The 25,548-nt window shown below is 45.0% G+C and overlaps 1 protein-coding gene across 1 annotated transcript in view; it reads right to left on the reverse strand.

The window, feature by feature from the left end:
• Nucleotides 1-17,057, reverse strand: part of RAB32 (RAB32, member RAS oncogene family) — a 44,122-nt gene extending 27,065 nt beyond the window's left edge. The window contains exon 1 of the mRNA XM_075596534.1: nucleotides 16,484-17,057. Within this exon, the coding sequence (XP_075452649.1) occupies nucleotides 16,484-16,721 (238 nt within the window). The 5' untranslated portion in view covers nucleotides 16,722-17,057. The remainder of the gene's footprint in view (nucleotides 1-16,483) is intronic.
• Between the last annotated feature and the right edge of the window lie 8,491 nt (nucleotides 17,058-25,548).

The following is a 25,548-nucleotide window of genomic DNA, read 5'->3' on the forward strand; positions in this document are numbered from 1 at the left end:
TATGCATTCTAAACATGGCAGAAACCAACTATGTGGCCTGCAGCCAGATTGTACTCATTACAAAACAAATACTACTGAAGGGCAATCAATCAAAAACATTAAAAATGGGGCTTCAAAGCTTTAAAACAAATCACGTTTTCAATGTAGTAGGCAGAGATTTGTAAAGGTTTTTTCACTTCTAGAAAGGGTACGGTTTGCAATTTTATTATGTAAATGTTAAGCTATTGAACAACAATTTATCTATTTTAATCTTCACTGTAGGCCTACATAAACTTTAATTAAAAGGAATTTATATTGTTGTGTATCTAAGGAAATAAATGAGCCCCGTGACAACGTAAAACAACTGTAATTCAATTCATCTTTAAGTATAAGGAGGCCTATTCTACTGTATGCATTTGCAATTGTTAAAGCTAAATAAAAATACACCAATGTTTAAAAGTTTCATAGAAATCTTCAATACGGTATTAACTAGTAAAAGAAAAAAAACTGTGTTGCAATTGTCACTGGCCTATGAACTGCAGTCTTGGTGCAAGATAAAACCCATCATTATCACAATAACACCAATAATAAGAAGGATCATCAAACAGCAACTTCCATTTAACAGAAGCTTCGGTTTCACATGATAAAACACTGTCTTAGTGTGCATGGCTATACAGTACCCTGTACAGACTACAGTATACAGTCAGATTTTCACAGACAAAAACAAACATGTTGGTGAGCTTTCAAACTGACCATACATTGAAAAACCTGTTTTTTAGTATTTCTATACAGTTTGACTCCTTTCTGTAATAACTCCTACAGTGTCGGAGGGGCTACCAAAGAATTTTGCAGGACACCACTTGTGCTACAGTATTAGTAAGATATATTGGGCCATATTTACTGTTTACGGGCCTAAGTTACCTTGCTGTGCCTCTTTTGAAGAACGGGATATACATACAGCTCAACCCCATTATAACGCGATCCGTTACAACGCGAATCCACTTATAACGCGCTGCAAGTGTGGCTCCCAATTTTCGTATTTATGAATACTTTACAACACGATTATTGGAATCTTAAATACTTTATTGTACAATGCATACAATTGTACATTATTTCAAACGTGATCCGCTTATAATGCGATGTGTTTCTTTGGACCCAAAGTACAGCGTTATAAGGGGGTTGAGCTGTACCTATAACTTTTTTTTTTTAATCACAATGCAGCATTAGTAACTCTATGGGACCATTCTTAATGCATTTTGCTTATGTTTGTTACTGTAGTTAGAGTCTCAAAAAGCTTTAACAAGCTACAGGAGGAAAGTATATTTCAGAGAAAGAGGTGCTAGAATGAGAGGTTATGCTCTGAATCTAGAGGGTGGCAGGCTCAGGATAAACTGTGAGGAAGTACTTCTTTAAAGAAAGGGCGATGGATTTGTGGAACAGCCTCCAAACAGAGGTAGTACAGGGTTAGAGAGTAAGGGACAAAGACTATTCTAAATATGAAAAATCCAGAGACCAAATGGGTCTGATGTTTTACATTACACAAGAGTGTGGTCGGTCTTCCTGGATCACGGCCATGTGATTGCTTGGGGCAACGATCATGTAGTCGTAATCATCCTCAAGTGATGAGGAAACCATAGTATAATTAATAATGGTTCCACCCCTCAGCCAGGAACCTAAACAGTACAATAAGAACCATCTCAAATGTAGTTAACAACTTCTATAGCTGCTTCACTAATGAAAGAATAGGAACAGAATTCAGGATGGGGAAATCCACAAATTCCTTTGGACGGTGGTCATTTCAGGGTCTCATCGATCACAACTGCACTGGGCCCTGGATGCTGGAAACTGAGGTGGAGAGGGCTTCTACAAGGCACCCAGACCGATCAAACCTGGAAAATGGAGTATGTGCATCTTTGGGGCACTGTAACCATTAAATGAAGCCCTAAACTTAGATAAACTTCAACGGGGATCAATTTTTGTAAACTTTAAGGAAGCCCTGAATTGGAATAATTCTTAAAAATTCCTGCAGTGTTTGGGCATCTCAAACTGTCAGGCAATGCCCGCAGGTGCAACCAAATCCCCTTTCCCAATTAGAGAGACTAAGCCCCAAAGGAATGGGAGACATCTGTAATCCCACATCAGCAAGTCACCAGCTATTATTTGCCGTTTGTGCTCCTACTGTATGTCTGGAGCTAAACATATGGTGCAGGGTAAAAAATAAAAACAAAGTGTCTCTGTAGCCCCACCATGGGGGGGAGAGCTTGCAGTTAAAATGATCAATTGCTAAAACTTCCCCCATATTTAAATAAAACATGTTTACCTTGAAAGGAAGTACCCCATACTTCCACTGTAAATATGACAGAAACAATGCAAACACCATTATGATGTATGTGGTACTGCACCAAAGCAATCCCTCTCAAAGGCCTGCAGAGCCCAGGGCTACCGGCGCTCTCCAGACTGAACACCAGGGGGCTCCATAGGATGTGGAAGGGGCAGCACCTCACCCAACCCAATCAGCTTTCCTTGCGCCCACTCCAAGGAACTACCTGCCAGTCAATTCCGAGAGCCATCACACCTCAACCTGGTAACTCTCCAAATTCTTTTCTCGTCCATAGTGCCCAGAAACAGGTCACCTCAGAGATGTTTAGTTAACCCATTTTGGCTGAACGAGGGAGGGTGCAACTCCAGTCCCAAGTCGCCCTTCTGTTAATCATCCCTAGGGCTTTCAGGGCAGCCATTTATTAAGCACTCCCACAAAATGTTTTTATCACATCTATATATCTATCTACAGAACAGAAAAAAACTGAAGGATTACAAAACTGAATACCATGAGTTACTAAAGCAATACGAATTAGTAAATAGAACACTAGCTACATTGGTTTGAATTATTAAACTGGATATATGGATTGTTATATACAGCCAACTATGAACCACACTTCAAAGACCTTATTAAAAAAAACCAATATGCAACACAACAAATTTATGCAACAACAGGATACAAAAGTTAGGGTTTGTGCTGTAAAATGTATTTGTATTGGGGTTTTTTTTAAAGCAAACTCAGTATCTGGTTATCGTAAAAATAAAAAAAAACAAAAACCAAGTACACACAAACAAAATGCGTCCAAACTTTAGGTTAGCCGAATCAGTACCAAAACATTTATTGTGACCCAAATCTAGCTTGAAACACTTGTTTTCATTAAAACACAAATGGAAAGAAGACTGAAAGTGATGTACAGGAAGCAGATACCGATAGGAGGAACTTTTGAGAGGGAACTAAAAGCCACTGCAGAAAGAGGAACATAAAATGCAGTAAACAGATAAAGTAGAAAGAAAAAAAAAAACTATTGAAACCAACTTACTGTATGGGTTAGATAGAGATTCTGAATTTGTTATTACCATGGTTTTAAACAAGAAGTTCAATATGGGTATATAGTAGGGGGGAGGTGGTTATAGGCAACGTTGGAAACAGAAATCATGCCAACCAGCAAATGTTTGCAGATGGGGCGGGAGAGCGAGAGTCTGATAGTTGTACAGTTGCAGCCCCATTTCTTCGCAAAAGAAATGGAAAAACACTTCTATGCCGTTGATGGTACTGTAGGGTTGTGGGTGTGATCCCCTCAGGGGTTACTCACGGATCCCGAAACACGGCAAGCGCCAACTTGAATCTGGACCTGGGCTGCTCCGTATATGTAGCTGTAGCATCTCTGTGATACACAAGAACCACTCCTGTTTGTTATTACTTTATTGGGAGGTGAATGAACATGGCAATTTGGTAGCTTGCTCTGTGCTACACATTGAGCATAACACTCTAAGACCACAAATAACGTTGTGTCCATCTACAGACTGATTGCTACTTATCAACCTCCTTTGTACTAACAATATACTCAGCTAAATTAATTTTGGTGGTGTTCATTAATACACCATGCTGAGTGAATGCACGCATAACAGTGGTCAAGTAGTATCCAGCATACTGTATGGTGTTCAATTATACACCCATGCGACCAAAGATTAAGCTGCATACTGTATACAGCAACCCATCAGAACAGCTTTTTGTAACACTGTGATTTAGCAGTGTGAAGGTGATCGGATCTCACCAGCCATTAGCCCTTCTAATGATACACGGCACCAATTAGTAGTGCTTAGATTAAGAGTATATTATTTAATAATTGTTTTATTAATTTTTTTTTGTCATTAGTTTTGTGACTATTTGTTATATGTGCTGTTCGTCCTACTTTATATTAACTTTATTAATAATTAAAGGTTACGTTTTAATACATACTATACAGTACATTTACTTAAGCGAGTGCTATTACGGAAGGGGTCTTTTTGTACTTGCTTAGGCAAGTATGTGTTTGTTCAGCGCTAAAACATGTACCTTTGCTACACAGCATTTGCAACTAGCATGTATGGATTATATAGTTCCCACTACAGCACTTTGATCTCAGCGATAAGTGACAGTAAAACAATTAGTTTTTGTTTTGCAGGGTTATTACATTTTAGGATATCTTATTTTAACTGGAAGAATAAAATAAGCTGCAACCTTGTAGTTGACAAGGATTTTCCGTCATACAAATCTATGCAATTACTTGGTGTTGTTCAGGTGTAGAGGCTTTATTCACAGCCATGATTGCCCTTTTTATACGCTGAATGACGACTAAATCGAAGAGATTGTAAGTGAGAGGCCTGATTGAGAAATTCGTAGATAGAACAGGTTTACAAAAATACACATTCCATTCCTTACTAAATATGGGCCTGTTACATTATTTTCTTTATACAATGGGATCAAAATGATAAAGTGTTTCTTTAAGCCTCAATTTACTTTTGATCAGAAATTGTCCTCTTATTTTAAAAGAATGGCATTTGCATCAGAGTACTACTATGTCTACTATAAATAATGTATTCAACTCTTACTTTCATCCCTAACCATATGGTTAGGTTCTTAACTCAAGACATGTTTTTGGCCTTGTTCAATCGTCAACTACTATATAATTATACAACGCTTTTATTTTACACCGATTAGATAGCAGCTGAAATTATTACATCAAAATGACTCATCACCTCTATGTTTTCCTCCTCGTTCGCTCCCACTCTAAGTATAGTTAATAACACAGGCTGTTTTAATCAAGTGCTGATCTTTAGGCTTAGTTTAAGGTACAATAGACATTATTTACAGTATCATGGTAGAGCTTTTGTGAAGTAGATCAAATATGGTCTTATCTTTTGGCTTTTGTTTGGATCATTCTTCCACAAACTAAGTTCATTAAAATGTATTTATTGTACATCTCTGACCTATTAATGAAATCTCGCTACAAAACGTAAGCAAATTAATTACACAGAAAAGTAATAACTTCAAGGGACTGTCCTCAAAATAATAAAAATAAAAACACAAGTATAAATATTTTCATCTTTAAAATTGACAGTCCTGCCCAGGGACATAGGCAAAATGTAACACTTTTTTTCCCCTCTATTGTTTTTGAAGCTTCACATTTCAACGACAAAAAATGCTTTCGAAGAGTTACAGTATGACAATCCTTATCGCATCTTTTGATGATGTCATGTATTGCCAATCCTCTATGCCAGGGGTGTGCCAGCTTTGTCTGCGCACCCCCTGCCTGCTCCCCCCCCACATACCTTTTCTCCGGTGTTTTCTGATGTCACAATGATATGTGATGCCCTGGCAAAGCAATGTCATGTAACTCGGCAGCATCATTTGACGACGCATCGCCAGAAGCCGCCGATCAGGTAATCATGTGATCGTGGTGACCCTTAACCCAGAAACGGAAGAGGAGCGCTGGATGCAATCTCCCCATGAAAACGAGCACTTGAAGGGTATGAGTGCCAGACCCCATGACATAGTGTGTACGTCTTGGGGCATCCAAAAGGTAAAAAGGGTAAACAAAAAGTTGGAAGTCCCATATTTATTTATATTCAAACAGGAGTTTTTAAACGGAATAAATTAAGGCCTATAAAATCGACTGAACTGCATCAGGTCATGTGATGTTAACAGAACAGAACGCCTAGTTAATAGTAACGTACTTCTGAAGGACCACAACATAAAATTAAGCGGAAAGCCATGCTTTCATCTGTAAAGAGCCTAGCATTAACTAAACTCTATGTTAGTGATGAGATGCAAATGAGACATTATCACATGATCCCTTATTCACTTAAGTGTAGATGGGTATTCCCTAGCTACTATTCTACCCAATGGGCTGGCAGTTAACCCTGGTATTACAGGTTTGCCAGTAGTTGGTATGGGGTTTTCCCATTCACCTTTGGTACTGCACTTGAGTGACAGCAGGGGGTGGTCCATCCTGTTGTAGCTGGGACAACGGGGTGCCCGCCTTCTGGCTGTACTTAAGGGCAGGACCGCCCTAAATTTGGAGGTTGTTCTTCCCCCGGAGGAAGGAAGGCCACACGACTGGGAGCCTGAGATTGGGGCCTTCCCATGTGCTCTTCCCTGCGGGGAGGAGGGAGTGTGATCATACATCTGCCTCCGCTAGGGATGTGGGGAAGAGTTAGGACAGCTGCGGGTGTCCTTAGCCTGTAGTGGCGGTCCAGGGATCATCTCCATTGATAGCTGCGAGTAAAGAGACTGTAACCGGCAGAAGACTGCTGAGTAGCTGTATATTACTGCAAAGACTGTAGTAATAAACCGTTCCTGTTGGCAATATACCTCCGTCCTGGTGTGTGATCTAACTGGGGGGAAGTACAAGTTCTACCGTGGGAGATCGCCTCCATATTCCTGGAGCCTACGTCAGATGGAGGCGCTGCACTGCTAAGTATTATCTGGGATATGGACCCCAGAAGCCTGTTCCTGTGTCCCAAAGACATCGCGGACGACTCAGCCCTCTCGTTGCCAGCAGGTATGCACCACACACACCTTGTAATGGCCCCTATCTGTGATTTGGGGGTGGGGGGAGGGGGTTAACACCGTTACATAAGGTTAACAGGGTGAAGTGACATTACGCTACTTACAGTAAATCAAGTCAAAAGTTAAAGTGGGAGCGTTACTTCCATTCAGACCGTGAAACAGGGGGTTTAAAGTGTCTGCATGGGTGCAAAGTCAGAGTCACCGTACTGTAGCTATAACTTAACGCTGTTGCTGTATTTCCGATGTTTTTCCTTGCTCACTCCAGCAAAAGCTCTATAACAGGGTCTGCATAGCCACACACAATGCAAGTTAACGCATCGATAATGTAACATTAGACTATGCTAATGAGCTATTACTGCTGTTATGTTTGCATACATTTAGTCGATTATGACGTTAATTCAAGGAACGTAATGTCCGTTCCTGATTTAGGAAATGTCACATTATGTGCCCTGATCAAACTGAGTGAAGTGTATTCTTCCTATATCTCCACTGAAATTAGTGGTAGCGCATAATATAGCCAAGGCTGCGTCCATACAGGGGCAAACCGCACGGACGCGTCCGCACGCTGAGCGATCAGGCTGCCTAAAGGCAGTGATTGCGTCTATACAGCGTGCGGGCGCGTGCAAGCGGGAGGGGGCGCGCAATGCATGTGAAATCAGTCAAAACAAATTTCTCGCACGATAAGGCGGTCACGTGAGCGGTTTGCCCAATGAGGGCGAACCAGCTCCGTGACGTCACTAACCCGCCCATAGACACCCCCCCGGACGGCACGTGTACTAAGGCCAGGGAAAGCAAACGCTTTCCCACAGCCTCCGCGCCTCCGCACGGCTGCAGTGTCTATGGACGCAGCCTAAGAACTTTAACAGAATAGCATTTTAGCAAAACTTTACATCTGAAATGTGGGCAAAAGTACAAGTTTTCTAAATAAACATAAAAAGAGAACCATCTCTCAAACAAAGATTTCAAAGATTTAATTTAAGCCAGTGTTTTTTTAACCTTCTTCTGGTTAATGAACCCTATAATTATATTGTGACACTGAGGAACCCTAACCCTCTCTAATAGCGCGTTTGAAATCAGATGCATTGTAAATTCTTCTGTATTTGGTACAATTTTCAAAATTACCTTAAAAGTGTAGGGAGCCTGTTGAAAAACAAAGATCTAAGCCATACAAAAATGAAAAAAAGAAAAATCATTGTGATTTAAGACAGGGCAGGCAAAACGCATAGATAAGCTCATTTGCACAGAAAAAAGGGAAAACCAGATGATGTAACTCACATCCAAGTTATAACAATTCACTGCCCGAAGTCAGGCATTTCATAACGTGACACTTCTTCCTTACGTCATTTGCACATGGTGAGAGCAGCTCTCAAATGAGTTTACATCTGATGAGACCTCTGATAAGAAGCACTAGTTATTCATAACATTTCGCCAGACCTACTCAGCTACTTGTCCAAAAATAAAAATACACACTCAAAAAAATCTGGGGCAATCTCCCAGTAATGCTGCAACATTTCTGCAGACAAACTAATGGCCCATCGGATTAACACAGCGGGGGTCCCTGGCAATCCTATTCAAATTGACCAGGGATCCCTGCTGTGTTAATCCGACGGGCCATTAGTCTTTCTGCAGAAATGTCACAGCATTACTGGGGGATTGCCCCAGAATTTTCAAAGCAGTGTTCGGATACTCGTAGCTGCATCTGTATACAAAGAAATGTATCTTTAACTTGACAACTTTCCCTCCAAGCTCAGTGCATGCTTGATTTACGCACAACCATTTGTACAATTTCTTTTGACATTTTTCTCGCCAGTTTAAAAGCAGCAACCCCGCCCCCATAAACGTCCCCCAAAATTAAGTCAGTATTTTGAGTTCATATTGCGATGATTATTTCCTGCTTTTCATTTTTTGCCAAAATGGAGTGTAAATGGTAGCAGCCATTTACATTTCTCTTGAGCGCAAATATTCAGCACATGATACCCCCAGAATGCAACGACAAAAATGTAAAAAAAAGGTTGGCATTGCTAAATACGGCAGTAAAAATTACATCACAACAGAAAAAGGAAGGGGACATTTTTTATGGTCAGTAGATTGCTGCTCAAAGCCAGAGATTTCAAAACGAATGTGCAGTACAACAGTCTCCCTTTGCCAAAAGTTGGTCATGACTGCTATAATAGGGTTACCATATGTCTATTTTCCCGGGCATGCCCGGCTTTACGATTGAATCGCTGTTTGGGAGGAATTTTTAAATAAACTAAAAAAATGTTCAAGAACATCACTCGCGTGGTCGGTACATGTGCAAGCTATGAGCACCGATGGCACGTGCATGAGCACCGACCACACATTTTGGGTGGGTAGGTAGAGGCATACCCCGGTTTAAGGACACTCACTTTAAGTACACTCACGAGTAAGGACATATCGCCCAATAGGCAAACGGCAGCTCACGCATGCGTCTGTCAGCACGTCCTGAACAGAAATATCGGCTCCCTACCTGTACCGAAGCTTTGCGCAAGCGGGGACACTATAGAGCCTGTTACACATGCATTATTTACTTTGGTTATGCACGTATATGACGATTGCAGTATAGTACATGCATCAATAAGTGGGAAAAAAAGTAGTGCTTTATTTTAAATACATTTTCGCTTTACATACAGTACATGCTCTGGACTCATTACGTATGTTAATGCGGGGTATGCCTGTACTGTATTTTGGGTGGGTGGGGGGGAGGAAGCGTGTGTGGGGGGGGAATAAGTGTGACGGGGGTAATTAAGTGAGAGCGAAGGGGGGGGAGATTGTGAGAGTGAGGGGGTGGGATAGGGTGATGGGGGAGTTAGAGGCGAGATAGTGAGTGAAGGATAGGGGGGAGAGAAATACATGGGGAGAGGGGGGCTGGCAAGGTGTGAGAGAGGGATAGAGGAAAGGGCTCGCAAGGTGTGAAAAGGTGGGGGGGGGGCTTGCAAATCTGACATGTGGGGACATGTTAGCAAAGCATTATCAAGCTGTCGGCTGGGAGGTTGATATATTGTCCAATGGAACAGGACATTTCTGGGTCAGAAACCTCAAAAAAGTTACTGTAGAGCCAGACAAATGGTCTACAATATATTTAGCATTATAAATCTGAGTGAGCAAAGAACAGAACATTTTAACCATTTCCGGGAAGGGTGGGGAGGGGGTGTTGCACACGAGGCATATTAAAGCTGGAGTCCACACATGTAGAGTAATAATAGATCAGTGTGTAGTTGAACAAAATACAGGGTATATATTTTTCATATAATGTGTATTTACAGTAGACATGTTATATATACTGTAGAACACATGTACATTATCTCATATACGGTGTGTTATATATAAATATATTGTACAAAAAATATATAAATTATATAATATCTCTTTTTTTTTTTTTTAAATCACACACACATGCAAGTTTGATCTTGCTATGACTTTCTTCTGTTAGAATAGCCATCTAGGATTTGTGTTAGATAACTACTGCCTACAGAAACATGTGACACACATACTTCACAGTCTTTCACAGTTACTCTGACTCACATGACAAAGATCACATTGCTGTAAACGTGTGTGTAGTAAGATTTAGGAACCAGTATTTCCACTTATTTTCGCCTGATTTAAATTATTAGGTGCTAGAAAGGGGACGAGTAAAAGCAACCACACAAAGACTTTGAGTATACAGTACTTTGCAGTGCCATTTAAGGCTATTTAAGAATCCTCTGCAGTTTAGTTCTAATGTCACACAGCAAGATCGCTGAGTAAATAGCAACGAATGATTATGGCAATCTGATTTCTGCGTTCCCAGCACTCAAATTACCAGACCACAGGGTCTGTTTGACAATAATAATTAATTTGTATATACCTCTAATAGAGTATACAGTGATATATATATATATATATATATATATATCTTTATTTATACAACACCAACAGTGTTCGCAGCTCTTTGCAAAGACAATACAGGGAATTCTAAGACAATACGCCCAGCAAAGTCAGACAAAATAGGAAAGGAAATCCCTGCCCCAGAGAGTTTACAATCTAAGTGGTGTGTTAAGAGATTTACAGAGACAGCAGGTGAGGAGTAAGTGCAGGAGCTGGCAGTGCTTGGCCACAATGGTTGGTAGGAGTCACTGAGTGAGGGACAGTAGCAATGAGTTTGATGCTTCTTTTGAGAGGTGATTTTTAAAGGTTGGTTGATATTGAATTAGATTTAACACCATTAGCGGGGAAAAAGGTGGCAGGGAGGCATGGGCGAAAGCAGGTGTGTATATGGCTGGGTCCAGGATTAGGAGAGAGATCCCCAGCAGCAAGGAGAAGAGAGAGCGAGTGGAGGTGAATAGAGGATTTGTGGGGGTGCTTTTTATTGAGTGGTGTAGAAGTTGTTGGAAAAGGTGTGTGTAAATAGTGGTGCAGTGTATGGGCACAAGCACAGGTGGATGGAAGGAGAGGAAGAAAATTTGGATAGGAGGGAGTTGGGGAAGGTGGAGAGAACAGAAATGTTTACAAAGGAGTGAGGAAACAACAAACAGAAAAAGCAATACAGAGAGAGGTCAAAGGTATTGGAGGACAAGAAGAGTAGGAATTGAAAGAGCAGGTGTATAAATCAGGCCTGGGTGGGCACTGTAGCGCTGAAGATTAAACAGCAGCTTAGAAAGGGAGTCTGTAGATGTGTAAAAATTGGCAGAGCATTTAGAAAGTCAAGTTCTCACAGTTGCAGGGTTGATGATGAAGGGCCGAGTCCAATTCTTGTATTCTTCACCTCCAATTTTAACTCCACAGACACTTAAGATGTTACACAGCAATATGGCACAGCCAAGATAGACTGACTTAAATACTCTAAACATATTCACATGACTAATAATTAAGGGAGGGGTTGCGCCCCATAAGGGTTATTTGTACATGGAATATACAGATACAATGGATATTTGCTAAGCTGCTTAGATGTATAGTATTTTAGGGCAGGGGAGCGCAAACTGGGGGGCGTGAGATTTTGCTGGGGGGGGGGGGGGCATGGGCCGTTGCAGAGGCCCCGTGATCTTTACCGCGGCATTTAAATTAAATGCCGTGGGATAGCGTGAGGCCTCTGCAACACTTTACTTACCCAGATTCAGCCGCTCTGTGACACGTCACCATGGCAATGCGATGTCAAAGGATGCCGCGGGGTCATGTCACGAGACGTCACTCGCGTCAAATGACGCCGCGGGTCAAGCACGGTCAGCAGCAGCGTGGACGCAGCATAATACCCTTTGCCATAGTTTAGCGCTTGAGGAAAATCTTATTGATTGCGCTTAAAAAGACAAAAAAGTATGCACACAGCGCACCAGGGATTAGATAATTCAATATTTAATAAGATCACAATGGATCCTCTGGTTAAAATACCAGCTAAAAATATTAATACAAAAAAAAAAAAATCAACAAATATGATCACCAATGGTGAAACAAGTGAACAGTAAATACAACTAATCAAAATAGCATAGAACTACTGTGAATAAGTGAAAAACAATAATACCTTCAACGAGCATTACACTATAAATATAATGCAAATATACCCAAAATAAATATTAAAAAAAAAGGGGGAGATGATAAACAACACACAAATCAGTGAACCATATACAAAATAAATACACAGTGAACGTGCATAAACAGTGCAAAGGTCAATATAAATCGTGCTTGTATTGTGATCTATATCAAGTGAACACAATGACACAATACAACAACTGACACTCCAATGATTCTAAATAAAAAAACACAAAGTGTTCTAAAACAGGCCACTAATAGGGAAAGATACACTCATCATGGAATATCAGACAGGACATCGAGGGAGCCACTGATGAGAAAGGTCCGGACTGCAGCTACTCCTCGGCACACAAATCACTGCTGATACTTCCTGGGAGGGATCTTCCACCAATGGGCAAGCTCGCACAAACAGCTTCGGGAGGCGTTGCAGTGGCAACGTGACATTATAACGCCAGGATGTCTGAAGCAAGGTAATCGGGGGGGGGGGAGGGGGTGGGGGCGGGGACACGAGGAGAGGGGGACAGATGGCAGGGAAAAAAGAATTGCGCTCCCCTGTTTTAACCAGAGGATCCATTGTGATGTTATTAAATATTGAATTACCTAATCCCTGGTGCGCTGTGTGCATTCTTTTTGTGGGTTCTCTCTATTTAGGAGATTACGGGGAGACTCCTGTGCACCTAGCAGCAAAGGGATTGGTTTCCAGAGCGTATTCAAGAAAGGATGAGCGCAGATTCACAAATTGCATTCTGCACTTAAAAAGAGTACACATTTTATTGTTTGGAAACACTGTTGCGACTCTGTAAGGGTTAAAGATGCCGACTACAAAAAAAAACTATGCGTTTTTTTGTTTTTAAATGTTACTACAGATGTGTATGCAAAGACCCCAACTCACTCGCAGCAGATACATCCCTAAGGCCTCGGATATAGCATGGCGTCGCGAGCGCCTGTTGGCAGAGCGATCTGTGGGTTGACATCCACAGCGATGGGGAGGCATGGCCATGACATCACGAGGCTGGTTCACCCTCATTGGCTGAAGCGCTCACGTGACGTCGCACAACAAAATCAAAATCTTTTGTCGGCTCAAAACACAGCACGCGCCGTCAAACTTCATCACGTGCTCTATGGCCTGCATCAGGAGGTGCGGCCAGTTGTCCGTGGTCGCTCACACTATGGACGTGGCCTTGGATCTCTTTCAGCATACTTATTAGGCCCAGATCCACAAAAGGGTGCTAAGTTTTAGCATGCTTCAGCTCCAATTCATGTGAATGGGAATAAAGCAGTGCTAAAGCTTAGTACCCTTTGGTGGATCTGGGCATTAGTGATATCTTTTTTTGTATTAGTGATATCTTCTTTTGTGCACAGTAAAAACATACCAAGATTTGCTAGACATGACACAGGGCCTTCTTTGTCAAAAAAAAACCTCTCCCGTGTAGTAATAGCTAATTTTGGTATTTTTACCAAATTGATAGTATCAGATAGCATGAAGGCCTCTAGTTCCCAGTCTTTTCATTTTGTTAGTTTCAGCGCCAAATGTGAAATACTGTATATTTCTTCAGTTGACTTCCTATGATGTTACTTTTTTTTTATGAATAACTTCAAAGCAGTTTTACTTAAAATGGTTAGCAATATTTCACTGTTCCTGTTTACCACAGAGTGATTTACTATTTTGGGGAAAAAAATTAAAATAAGTTATTTCAAACATTTTTTTGGAAGTACAAAAGATTCCGGCTTGGTTACCACCACTCCAGGTTTTGGTGTAGATTCTCCGAGCGAAGGGCGGCAGACTAGTTGAACTGTGGACAAGAGCGAATTTAAAGCAGAGTGGCAGATGACGACGACTGGGGAGCAGCGCGCCCCAGCGGTCCGACCCGGAAGTCTTCACTGAACTTCTCAGACGGCATCTCCCCCCCCTGCATGCTCCTGTCAAAATGGCTCAGCAACATCAAATTACGTTGCTATGACAACGGGACGTCACAGCGCCATGCAGCATCACGTTGCCATGACATTGTGGCGTCTTATCGCGCTGTGAAGTCACGTTGTCATGGCAACACGACGCCATTTGATGTCGGGAACCCATTTTGATGGGAGATGCCGCCCCGGAGAAGGGAAAACAGTTAAAAAAAAAAAAATAAGTAAAAGTGTGTGTGTATAAAAAATATATATATATATATTTTTTTTTTTTTTTTAAAGTCTTCGGGTTATTAAAAGGTGGCAACCCTATTGGCCACTCATGCCAGGGTTTCTCAACCGCATTCTTGAAATACAGCATTCAGACCAGAGTTTAGGACCAATGAATGAATGGCCAAGGATACACACTTGCACTTTGAATGCGTGCAGTGTGTTTAGTTAGTAACCCATACAATATGGCCTTGCTCTGGTGTCACAGAAGAGGATTGAGAAACACTGATTTATGATAAGCAGACACACAAACAGCACTATGTCAAGACCTGCAATCCAGGGGTTTAGACTTTAGAGGATGTGAAACAAATACAGTAGTACAATACTCTCAGTTGCACTTGTCCAGGTGCTGTAGGTGCCGATACTGTAGCAGAGAAATATGAAGGCTGCCTCTGCAGTAATATCTTTTTTATGGACTCAACCTTTCACCCTAGTGTTCAAATTGCTAACACTTATATGACCACAATCTTTACATATTTCTTCTGACACGCAACCTGTGTAGACAGGCACATGTGCCCTGTAAATTACCCATTTATGGGTTACAACTTGGCTCCACAATATCTATGGGCAGGCGGTGGGCTCTGCCAGTCTGTATGGTTTTGCTGCTCATTTCCTATACAACTCAATGAAGTTTCTGTAGGAAGATCCACCAGTGTGTTATGATAAAAAAAAAACAGGGCTAGCCAAGCTTGTCCCTGGTCATCCGGAATCAGATCATAAATGTCTAGTGTGTCTTAACCATTCTTTAGATAAGGATCGTACCGCAATAAATCATTGTAGCCTTTGAATCATTGGTAGCCATGGGAGGAAACCAGGCAGACTAGGAGGCATGGGAGATTTGGTTGCGGCCATTTCGCCTTGACCAAAATCGCCGCTTCTAAGGTAAGTTTTATTATTGTTTAGGGTAGGGTGTTAACGCAAGGGTTTTTAGTGATTAGGGTAGGGGGTTCATTTAAGGAGTTTTAGCGGGCATGGGATTAATTTAAATGGTTTTAGCAGTTTTGGTAGGGGGTTTTAGGGTAGGGGGTTTTAGGGTAGGGTTTAGGCATTTACGTTAGTGAAGTGCCAGCGGTCATTAGGTCGCGGTAAAACAGCCGTGACCAGATGTCAGTGACCGACACTAGGTGAGAAAAGGGGTTTGTATTTGTCGACAAATTACAGATGGAGAAGGGGTCATTGCACCTGCCGGCGCATTACGATGGGATATTCTGCGCCATCATGGCCATTGAATCTTGTGGAAACTCAGATATTCTGGGTTCTAATGCAGTATTCTGTGTTATGACCCTTGCTACATATGTATAGGGTGGTTATTCATTCGTGATAATTCCCCGATAGGCACTCACACAAGGAAACTCTTCCTGAAGTCAATATGACTTTCTGTGTGGCAGTGCCCTCATCAGCATTAGTAAATAACACCCTATGTTTCTAGCCATAACCAATAAAATGTAAGGTGATGAAAATGGATAACACACAGTACGTTTAAAAGCACTGAATGATGTTGTACAGCGCATTGTAACATTTTTTAGCAACCATGAGTTGATTATATTTGACTACATATTGGCCCCAAATGAACCCCATGTTTATTGGGGAAAGTTATAGAAAATGGGAAATTGCATATTTTGAATATTATATCTGTAGGGTTAACTTAATAGTTGGTATTTAAAACCAGGTTGTATTTATAAAATCTCTAAATCCTTATTGTATTGCCCTGCGATATGTTGGCGCTCAACAAAAACAATAAAATGTTATTAGCCAAATGTATTAAGCGATGGGAAAAATAGTGCATTATCAATACACCCAATTGTCTCTCCTGCTCTTAGACTCAACAATGCTAAATGTGTGAGGGCTGGACATGTTGATTGGGTAGGATACCAACATCATACATAGATATTTATATACCCGATTGCTTGCATAGTTACGTTATAGGGTGCTTACCTGCAATGTCCCACAGCTGCAACCTGACCAGTGTCTTGTTATCCCAGTTAATGACTTTGAGAGCAAAATCCACGCCTATAGTGGCCCTGTAATGCTGAGAGAAAAGCTGATGCACGTAGCGTTTGATGATGCTGGTTTTGCCCACCCCCAGCTCGCCGATCACCAGCACCTTGAAGAGATACTCTCTGCGCTCAGATACCCCGGGGCTGCCACCCGGCTCCCCGCTCACCCCAGCCATGCCAACTCAGTGACAGGAGACTATTACCGACCCTGCTCAATCCGGCACTGGGTGAGCTGTGTCTGAGGGCAGAATAATTCAAGTGGGTGTGTGATCGCCCTGCTCTGGCTGCAACAAAACCTCTGCACAAAGCAAACCAAGGTGCAGGTGGGGCGGAGTGGCTTCCCCACTCTCTGATCTGTTTTGCACACCCTCTGATCTCTTTTGCACACCCTGGATACCTGCATAAGTGGTTGCTAAACCTCAACTAGGTCAAGCCTGTTTTGCCCTACAAGTATTTGGCTAACATGTACTTCTACGGGGAGTGTAAAGTTTGTTTCATGAAACTTTTTTTTTCTTCTCCTAATTGTTCCCTCCCCACTTCAGTGTCATTCACTGAACCAACCAGCTGATTGCAAGTCACAGGACCGGAAACAGTCAGTGCTACTAGAGAGGAGGCTGTAGCATTCCGAGGGGGGAGGGTGATTTTTACAGTGACATAAGAACAAGTATGTGGTCTAATAAAATGACTTGAATGCATTGTTTCCACTTTTAAATGTAGGATTACCTGTTATTTCCTGGACACCTTTTTGTTAAAGGTGATGATGAATATAAGTAATCATTGTGTTTTCCTTCAGTCTGTTCTGCAGTTAATGAACCTGCTGTAGTTGCAGTCAGTGTGTGACTCGCTCTGTGTATACAGTATGTACAACAAAGTGTATAAAAAAATATATTGAAAAACATGTAAAAATTGTGTGTGTGTGTGTGTGTGTGTGTGTGTATGTATATATATATATAAAAACAAATATCACAGCTTGCACTCAGTGTACTGGTTCATATAGACAGGTGCTAGTCTCAAATAATAGAAAAACAACATTACCATTCTCTCGTCCGGTAAAGAAAGACTGCACTCAGTTCAGTAATCATGAAAAACTGTATTGGGCATTTGAATAGAAAAGATAAGTCACCCAATCCGACGTTTCGGTCCTGCAATAGGACCTTTCTCAAGGGGGTGCTCGCGCTGAAATTTTCCCTGCTCGCGCTGAAAAAAATAAAACTCCCTCTACCTGACAGCTGATTGGCGCGCGCTCCCAGGCTTTGTGGGCGCGCGGCCAGGCTCTATATGAGCCCGCCCCCAACGAGCTGCCATTTTTTCTCTGCCAGGAGATCTGTTGGAGAGTAAGTACTCTCCAATCTCTCCATGCTGCGGCCCCTCTGCTTCTTCCCTGCCTCCTGCAAGACAACCTGCGATCCCCACATGGCTCCCCACTCACCACCGCGGCCCTCTGCTCCTGTCCTCTGCCGCGCCTTTGCGTTAGCTCTCCCCTCCTCCTGTCCGCTTCCCCTCCTCCTGTCCGCTTCCCCTCCTCCTGTCCGCTTCCCCTCCTCGTGTCCCCTTCCCCTCCTCCTGTCCCCTTCCCCTCCTCCTGTCCCTCAATCCACCGATCGCTGCCCGGGACGGGAGGTCCCCACTGCTGCAGCTCGGTTGGCGTACGCGTGTGGGGGGGGGGGGGGTCCTCACCACGTGAGCCGCCTCCCCAAAGATTACACTAAGCCCAACTATCTTATTGATGGCGCAGCCAGCCGCATGAGGTGAGGTGTGGGGGGGAAGGGAAGCCGGTCTGCCCGCCCGACCGCCCGACCACTAGCTTCATGCCGCCGCGGAATGGGGGGGATCTGGCAAACCTGCGCAACAAAACTGCGGGACATGCCGGCAAGGGGAGCAGGGCAGTGGCGGCCACAGCGGGGCTGACTGTCCCCTGGGGCGCCCGCTGGGGGACACCTCGTTACGTCACTCCCACCCACCCTTCCACCTCCCCAAAAGCTTCCACTACGCCCGCGTGAGAGGGGGATGTTGGCTTGCCCCCCCCCCACGAGCGGGAGATGGGCGCGGGTGGGGGTGGAGCGTGGTGGTGGTGCTGGGTGCGGCCTTTCCTCCACCCCCCCCGTGTGTGTGTATATATGGGAGTGTGTGTGTGTGTGTGTGTGTGTGTGTGTGTGTGTATATATTTGGGAGAATGGGTGTGTGTGTGTGAATGTGTATGGGAGTATGTGTGTGACACCAGAGGTACCCCCCGCCCCCAGTCAGTCAGTCACCCCCACCCCCCCCAATCAGTCACCCCCCCAATCAGTCACCTCTCCCCCCAATCAGTCACCCCTCCCCCCAATCAGTCACCCCCCCCAATCAGTCACCCCCCCATCAGTCACCCCCCCCCAATCAGTCACCCCCCCAATCAGTCACCCCCCCAATCTGTCACCCCCCCAATCAGTGTCACCCCCCCAATCAGTGTCACCCCCCCAATCAGTGTCACCCCCCCCCATCAGTCCCCCCGCCCCAGTCAGTTAGTCACCCCCGCCACAGTCAGTCAGTCACCCTCGCCCCAGTCAATCAGTCAGTCAGTCACCCAGCCAGTCAGTCACCCACCCTCTCTCTGTGTATCACCCACCCTCTGTGTTTGTCTCCCCACTCTGTGTCTCCCCCCCACATTCTCTCCCCCCCACACTCTCTCCCCCCCACACTCTCTCCCCCCACACTCTCTGTATCCCACATTCTCTCTCTCTCTCCCCCACTCTCTCTCTCTGTCACCCACACTCTCTCTCTCTCTCTGTCACCCACACTCTCTCTGTCACCCCCACACTCTCTCTCTCTCTCTGTCACCCACACTCTCTCTCTCTGTCACCCACACTCTCTCTCTCTCTGTCACCCACACTCTCTCTCTCTGTGTCACCCACTCTCTCTGTCACCCACTCACTCTCCCTCTGTCACCCACACTCTCTCTCTCTCTCTGTCACCCACACTCTCTCTCTCTCTCTCTGTCACCCACACTCTCTCTGTGTCACCCACTCTCTCTGTCACCCACTCTCTCTCCCTCTGTCACTCACACACTCTCTCTCTCTCTGTCACCCACACTCTCTCTCTCTGTCACCCACACTCTCTCTCTTTCTCTCTCTCTCTCTCTCTCTCTCTGTCACCCACTCTCTCTCTCTCTGTCACCCACATTCATTCTCTCTCTCTCTCTCTCTCTCTGTCACCCACACTCTCTCTCTCTCTCTCTCTGTCACCCACACTCTTTCACACTCTGGATCTCTTATTTACCCTATATATCTTAATTGCCCTATACTACACCGAAATAACCTATACTGCTTTCTTGCAGATTTGACTCAAGCTTCACACGGAAGACATCGGGACCCCCCCTAACCCAGAAGACAGGTAGGGAACACCTCCCCTCCAATGTATAACATTACGGGAATGAGGGTACCTGGACATTGAGGGACTGCGGATCAGGTAAGATCCCAGACGGATTGCTGCTTTAGATATTGTGACACAGGGGCGTCCAGGCACTGGTTAAGGGGTTCAGGAAACTAGTCATTCACACCTGGCTTTTATTTCTAGATCCGACATTTACACACACACACATACACACGTAACAAGGACTAATTGTAGTATAATGTAATACAATAAATACATTTGTCAAAAACGAATGTTGTTCTGACTAGGAATTTATTAAATGTATTTTATTTATATATTTTATATTAAAGCGGGGTTGGGGGCGGGACTAGGGGCAGGGTTGGAGGCGGGACTAGGTGGCGAGTAGATTTTTTGGTTGGGCGAGTAGATTTTTGGGTGATTTGTCGAACACTGTATATGTGTGTATATATATATATATATATATATATATATATATATATATCCTGGTTCCCCTCGCCCTCTCCTTACCTCCTGGGAGCGCTGCGACAGTGTAGTGCAGCTGCATGTGCTGCCGGAGACAAAGGCGGACCCACTGTCAGTCAGGGAGGCAGAGAGGTTGGGTCAGCTGTGCAGGGAGCGCTCCGGAGGCTCCGCGGTGGTACGCCAGGAGAGTGCCGCCATCTTGAATGTGTGCGTGTATGCACAGTATGGTTCGTGCATGCGCAATGATGCCCTAAGCTAAAGCGGCCATCTTGGTACACCTCGCGCATGCGCAGGAGGCATTGCAAGCGGTGGCCATTACAAACAGAGCTCCGCAGGGGAACTGCAATCCCCAGCAGCCACTGGGATTGCAGGATCAGGTGGCACACAGCAGCCAATAGGGCTCCATGATTCCCCTGCTCAGAGAGTTGCTACATTTGGTGGCTCACCACTGATGAAGTGACCATATGGAGTCACGAAACGCGTCTGGAGAGGGAGGAGTTAGAACTGATACGTCCGTCAGTAGCTGAGAGATCAGGGGAGACCCCACCGCGTGACGTCATTGAGCTGCGCACGGGTTGACGGCAGTCGCTCAGAGGGGGGAGCAGAGCACAGAGTGTAGTGCTGGCCACCATAAGCTGAGTTAGAGAAAGCAACCATAACTGGAAGAGGTGGGCTACGCAGAGCAATTGCGCAGAGCCAGACGCCAACTCCAGGGTTTGCTAAGAGTGAGAGCGCCATCATCCCGGAAGCTAGCCATACCTGATTGTATCAAGCTGCGGACGGCACGTTGTCAGCAGTTTTATTACAGCCTGGCTTATGTGAGTAAGCCTTTGGCTATTTTAATTTTATTGTTATTAAATTTTATCAATCTGCAACATCATTTTTTTTATGTCATCTCCTTTCTGGGATTACATGGGGACCATTTCTGAGTGGTAATACTGTGAGCAGATAGAAAAACTGGATGAATGACAGACAACACGGGGGATTCGTGATATCTGAAAAAGAGGAGGTTAAAGCACAGATTGTCTCAAAGGAACAAGGATTGTCTCAAAGTTCATTACTTTAATTCTGTTGTGGAGTCATTTATTGGTTCTTGTGGCTGCGCAATGGTCTTTTCTCTTTTGTCTATTGTACATTAGGAGGAACTTGGAACCAACAGCCAGAAATTGGATCATCATTTCTTCATCGATTGGAACATTGTAAAGAACTTTCCTTATCCACATGGACTGACCATTGGACTGGGGTATTGTTGTCACCTGGAGCGCCTGTGCACTGCATTTTGTGTACCATTATCTGTAAAAGAGTTTGTGAGAAATTTGTTAGGCAGAGACCCTTTTGACAGCTTTCACTTAGCAGTAAGCTTATCATTCACATATTGTATTTACACGTTTATATTTTTTGCCCTGAGCTATAGGTTTTATTATTATTTTTAAACACGTCTGCTGAGTTGGATGCTACGGGCCATCGCTGGCTGGCAGCACTCTTGAATTATCAATTCACCCTTAAGTACAAGCCTGGGCCTATGAACATTGGCGCTGACGCCCTATCCCGTTGACGGTGACTAAATCCTATTCCTGATGAGGGTGTTTGGGAAGAAATTCCTGGACCAGGAGTACGGGCCTTGTGCTCCCTAGCAGTGGTGGTGCAAGACAGAGTGGCTTTCTTGGAATTGAGGATAGTGGACTCGTTAGGGTGTCAAGCAAAGGCTATTCCAGGAGCGTACCGTCATCCGGACCGCATGAACATCACTCCAGAAAAATTATTGCCTGGAAGGATCTGGTACAATATCAAATTCACGATCCAGTGGTAGGAATAGTCCGTCAAGCTCTTCAACAAGGAAATCGTTCATTGCTCAAACGGGCCCCAAAAGAAATGATAGCCCTGTTAATGAAAGAAATGAACAAGTTCGAGATGTGTAACTGTCTATTGTATAGGGTAGTGCTGTATCACAACCATCCAGATAGACGACAGTTGTTCCTACCCAAGATCCTGCAACCTATGGTTCTCCGCGCATTACATGATGACCATGGTCATCTTGGGGTTGACAAAACATTCGGGCTACTTTGTGACTGTTTCTTTTGGCCCAAAATGAGAGAGTCTGTGGAGCTACACTGTAGGTGGTGTACTCGCTGTATACAGCGAAAGACGCTACCCACCCGGGCTGCACCCATGGCACATCTGAAGAGCTCACGACCCATGGACCTGGTGTGTATGGACTTTCTTTGCTTCGAACCTGACACCCGAGGTATCGGAAATGTACTGGTGATCACAGATCACTACACCAGATATGCTCAAGCCTTCCCTACTAAAGACCAACGGGCTGTGACTGTAGCTAAAGTCTTATGGGTGAAGTACTTCCTGTTGTGTGGGAATTGCCAACCCAGACAGGCAGCTGAGGTAGTGTGCATGAGTCCTACCTATAGCCAGTGCAGCGCCTCCACCTCATCAGGATCCCTGCGTCCGCAAGGGGATGGTTCTGATGAGGAACTCCTTCTTGGTGATGCCTTCCCCTGCTGAGTAATTCCAGACTCACACAGTGAAGTGTCTTTATTCATGGTCATCTTTATTGGCATGGTGGTATGGGCCAGCTGCCCCTCACAGCTATCAGCTTAGCCGCTCATTCCTTTGCTGCACTCCATCTGGAAAGATCCTCCTTCTCCTAATGGAGTTGCTTTCCACCTCTCCCGTTAGGGAGATTCAACAGCTTCTCTGTCTCTCTGCTCAGAGCTGCACAGACTCACAGCTAGCATGAGACTACTGCAACACTGTTGCAGACCTTCACGTGCCTCTCACTGAACAGAGGCAGCACAACACAGGAAACTGAACTCTAACTTTAGGCAGTGCTGTGTCTTATATCACCTCAGGAACAGGCACATCTCTGATGTCACTAAGGGTGGACACCAAGCATGTTGTCACTTCCTTTGGGACATACAGTATGACACCTCACCAGGGTTTGAGGGCAAACCTCCATGATGACTACTGGCAATCCTGCATACTTACCAGGTTTACTGCCAGCATGAGAAAGAGATATGTACACCAATTTTATACATGGCTACATTCTCCCCCCGGTGGAACCCAACGACCCGGCTGGGATCTAAATTTGCGGAACCTTCCTTCAGGTAGCACTGCAAAACACAACAATACACATTACAGTACATATCTTCATCATAACATAATAACAGATACATCCTAACGTAGATGTATAACAACCAGGATTACTCCCTGATGGAGTATCCATTAGTGGTACTACCATACCCTCTTAAGGTGGCCTACGCACAGCATGGTCCACTGGGTTTAGAGCAGCAATGCTGTAACACTCTGGGCAACATACTGGACACCCACAAACAGCCCATAACTCTGGCCTGGATGATAGTGGACTGAGAGGATCATGCCCATACACTTCCTTAAGGCGTTTCCTGGAGATGTAAGCTATCCTTTCTGCTGTCTCAGTATACCAATTTTCATCTGATACTTCACGATCCCAATTTTCTATGGAACTATCAGTATCCCAATTCTCCTCGTCTGATCCTTCCTCATCATCAGAACTATATCCTCTATCCTCATCATTGGAATCCATCTCAAACTCAATTTCTCCCTCCCTTGGATAGTGAAAATAAAGTAATAGCTTTTGGTGATCCCTGGCAACCCTTGCCGACACTGGAGGTACATAGGGGGTTCCCCGGTTCCGCTGTGCCCACCGGAAATTATGTCATGGATCTCGCGGGATTCGCCGCTGCCATCTTGCGTTGGGCTCCCAACCGGAACCTCTTCCTCCAGAACGACATCCGCCGCTGGAAGTGATGGTTCTGCTCTCCGTTCCGCTCGGGCCTGGGCTAGGCCTTCCTCCGCCGTTGCCACGGCCATGGGACTCCGCCTCTCAGGTTGTTTCTGCACCGAGACACGAGACTCCGCTCCGCCGTGACACAGGTAAGTGCCGGTTCTTTTCCAGCACCGCTGTAGTGGTCCGCCGGTAGGCGCATCGCCACCGTCATTAGGGTCACTTGTTCCTCTTTCGAGGAGTCGAACTCCGATTCAGGGAGTGGCACTCCCATAGGGGACCGACAGTGAGGTTCCGGGTTCTCACCGTGGTTGTAGACCCCTTTCTCTTCAGGCTCTGTTCTGATCATTAGGAGCGATCCCCATTCTCCGGGATCAACTGGTTCTTGCTTGAACAAGGGCGAGGCTTCAGCCATCAGCTTGGCTGTGTCCGCTCCCGCCTCCACGGTCTGCCCTGGTACGAAGGGCTGCACGGCCCCTAGGTAGTGGATGCCACTTTGGGGGCACCTAGCCGTTGTGCTGGCTTCTCCACCGGGCAACCTGCACTGCATGCACAGGCACCGCAATGTCTCTTTGTCCCCAGCCTTGACTACCAGGAAGCCTCCTGGCAATGAATAGGGATATACCCCAATGTCCATCTCGCTCTTTGTAGTGCTGGTTACGGGAGACACTTTGCCCAGTGGTCTCTCCTGTTCACCAGCTCCTCGCAACTGTGGGACAGGAAGCTCACATCCAGCTCCTCCCTCAGACAACTCGGGTCTCGCTTGGCAGAGGTAGAGACCCCTCCCCCTGGTGAATATTTGGGGAGGGTCCCACAAGGTAATTGGATGCCCCGGCACGGGCTGAACATTTCACAGTCTTGGGGGGCGCGGCCTCCGATTTCGCGCCACCACCCCCTGAGCGTAACTCCTTATTTGGCACCAATCCCGGCCAATTTCCTGCAGCCACCTTGCTTGCAAAATCCTTGTCCTCTTTTCCCCGGGCAGCACTGATTACAGGAACTACTTTCTGTAATGATACGGCCGGTTCACCAGCTCCTTGCTCCTCTGGAGTCATGCCCACGGGGCATAATTGGAAACCACTCCCCCTGGTTGAGATTAGGGGGAGGTCCCATAGATTTATCGGGTGACCCAGCACTGGGGCTGAGCTGGTCATAGTCCAAGAAGGCGCGGCCGCAGCTTTCGCGCCATACCCCCCATCAGGGCGGGGTTTTCCTGTTGGCGCCACTCCTGGCCAACTCTCTGCAAGTCCCGCATTTGCAGAATTTTCTGCAACTGGCCCACGCGGTCTCCCAGGGAAGCTGGAGCCGCCATTTTGATTTGCATCGCCAATCTCTTTAGCAACTGAGGTAGCTTTTTGTGTGTTGTACGCTGACTGGCAAGCAAATTCACCATTCTC

The sequence above is a fragment of the Ascaphus truei genome, chromosome 4, assembly GCF_040206685.1.
Source record: "Ascaphus truei isolate aAscTru1 chromosome 4, aAscTru1.hap1, whole genome shotgun sequence".
NCBI classification, from domain to species: domain Eukaryota; kingdom Metazoa; phylum Chordata; class Amphibia; order Anura; family Ascaphidae; genus Ascaphus; species Ascaphus truei.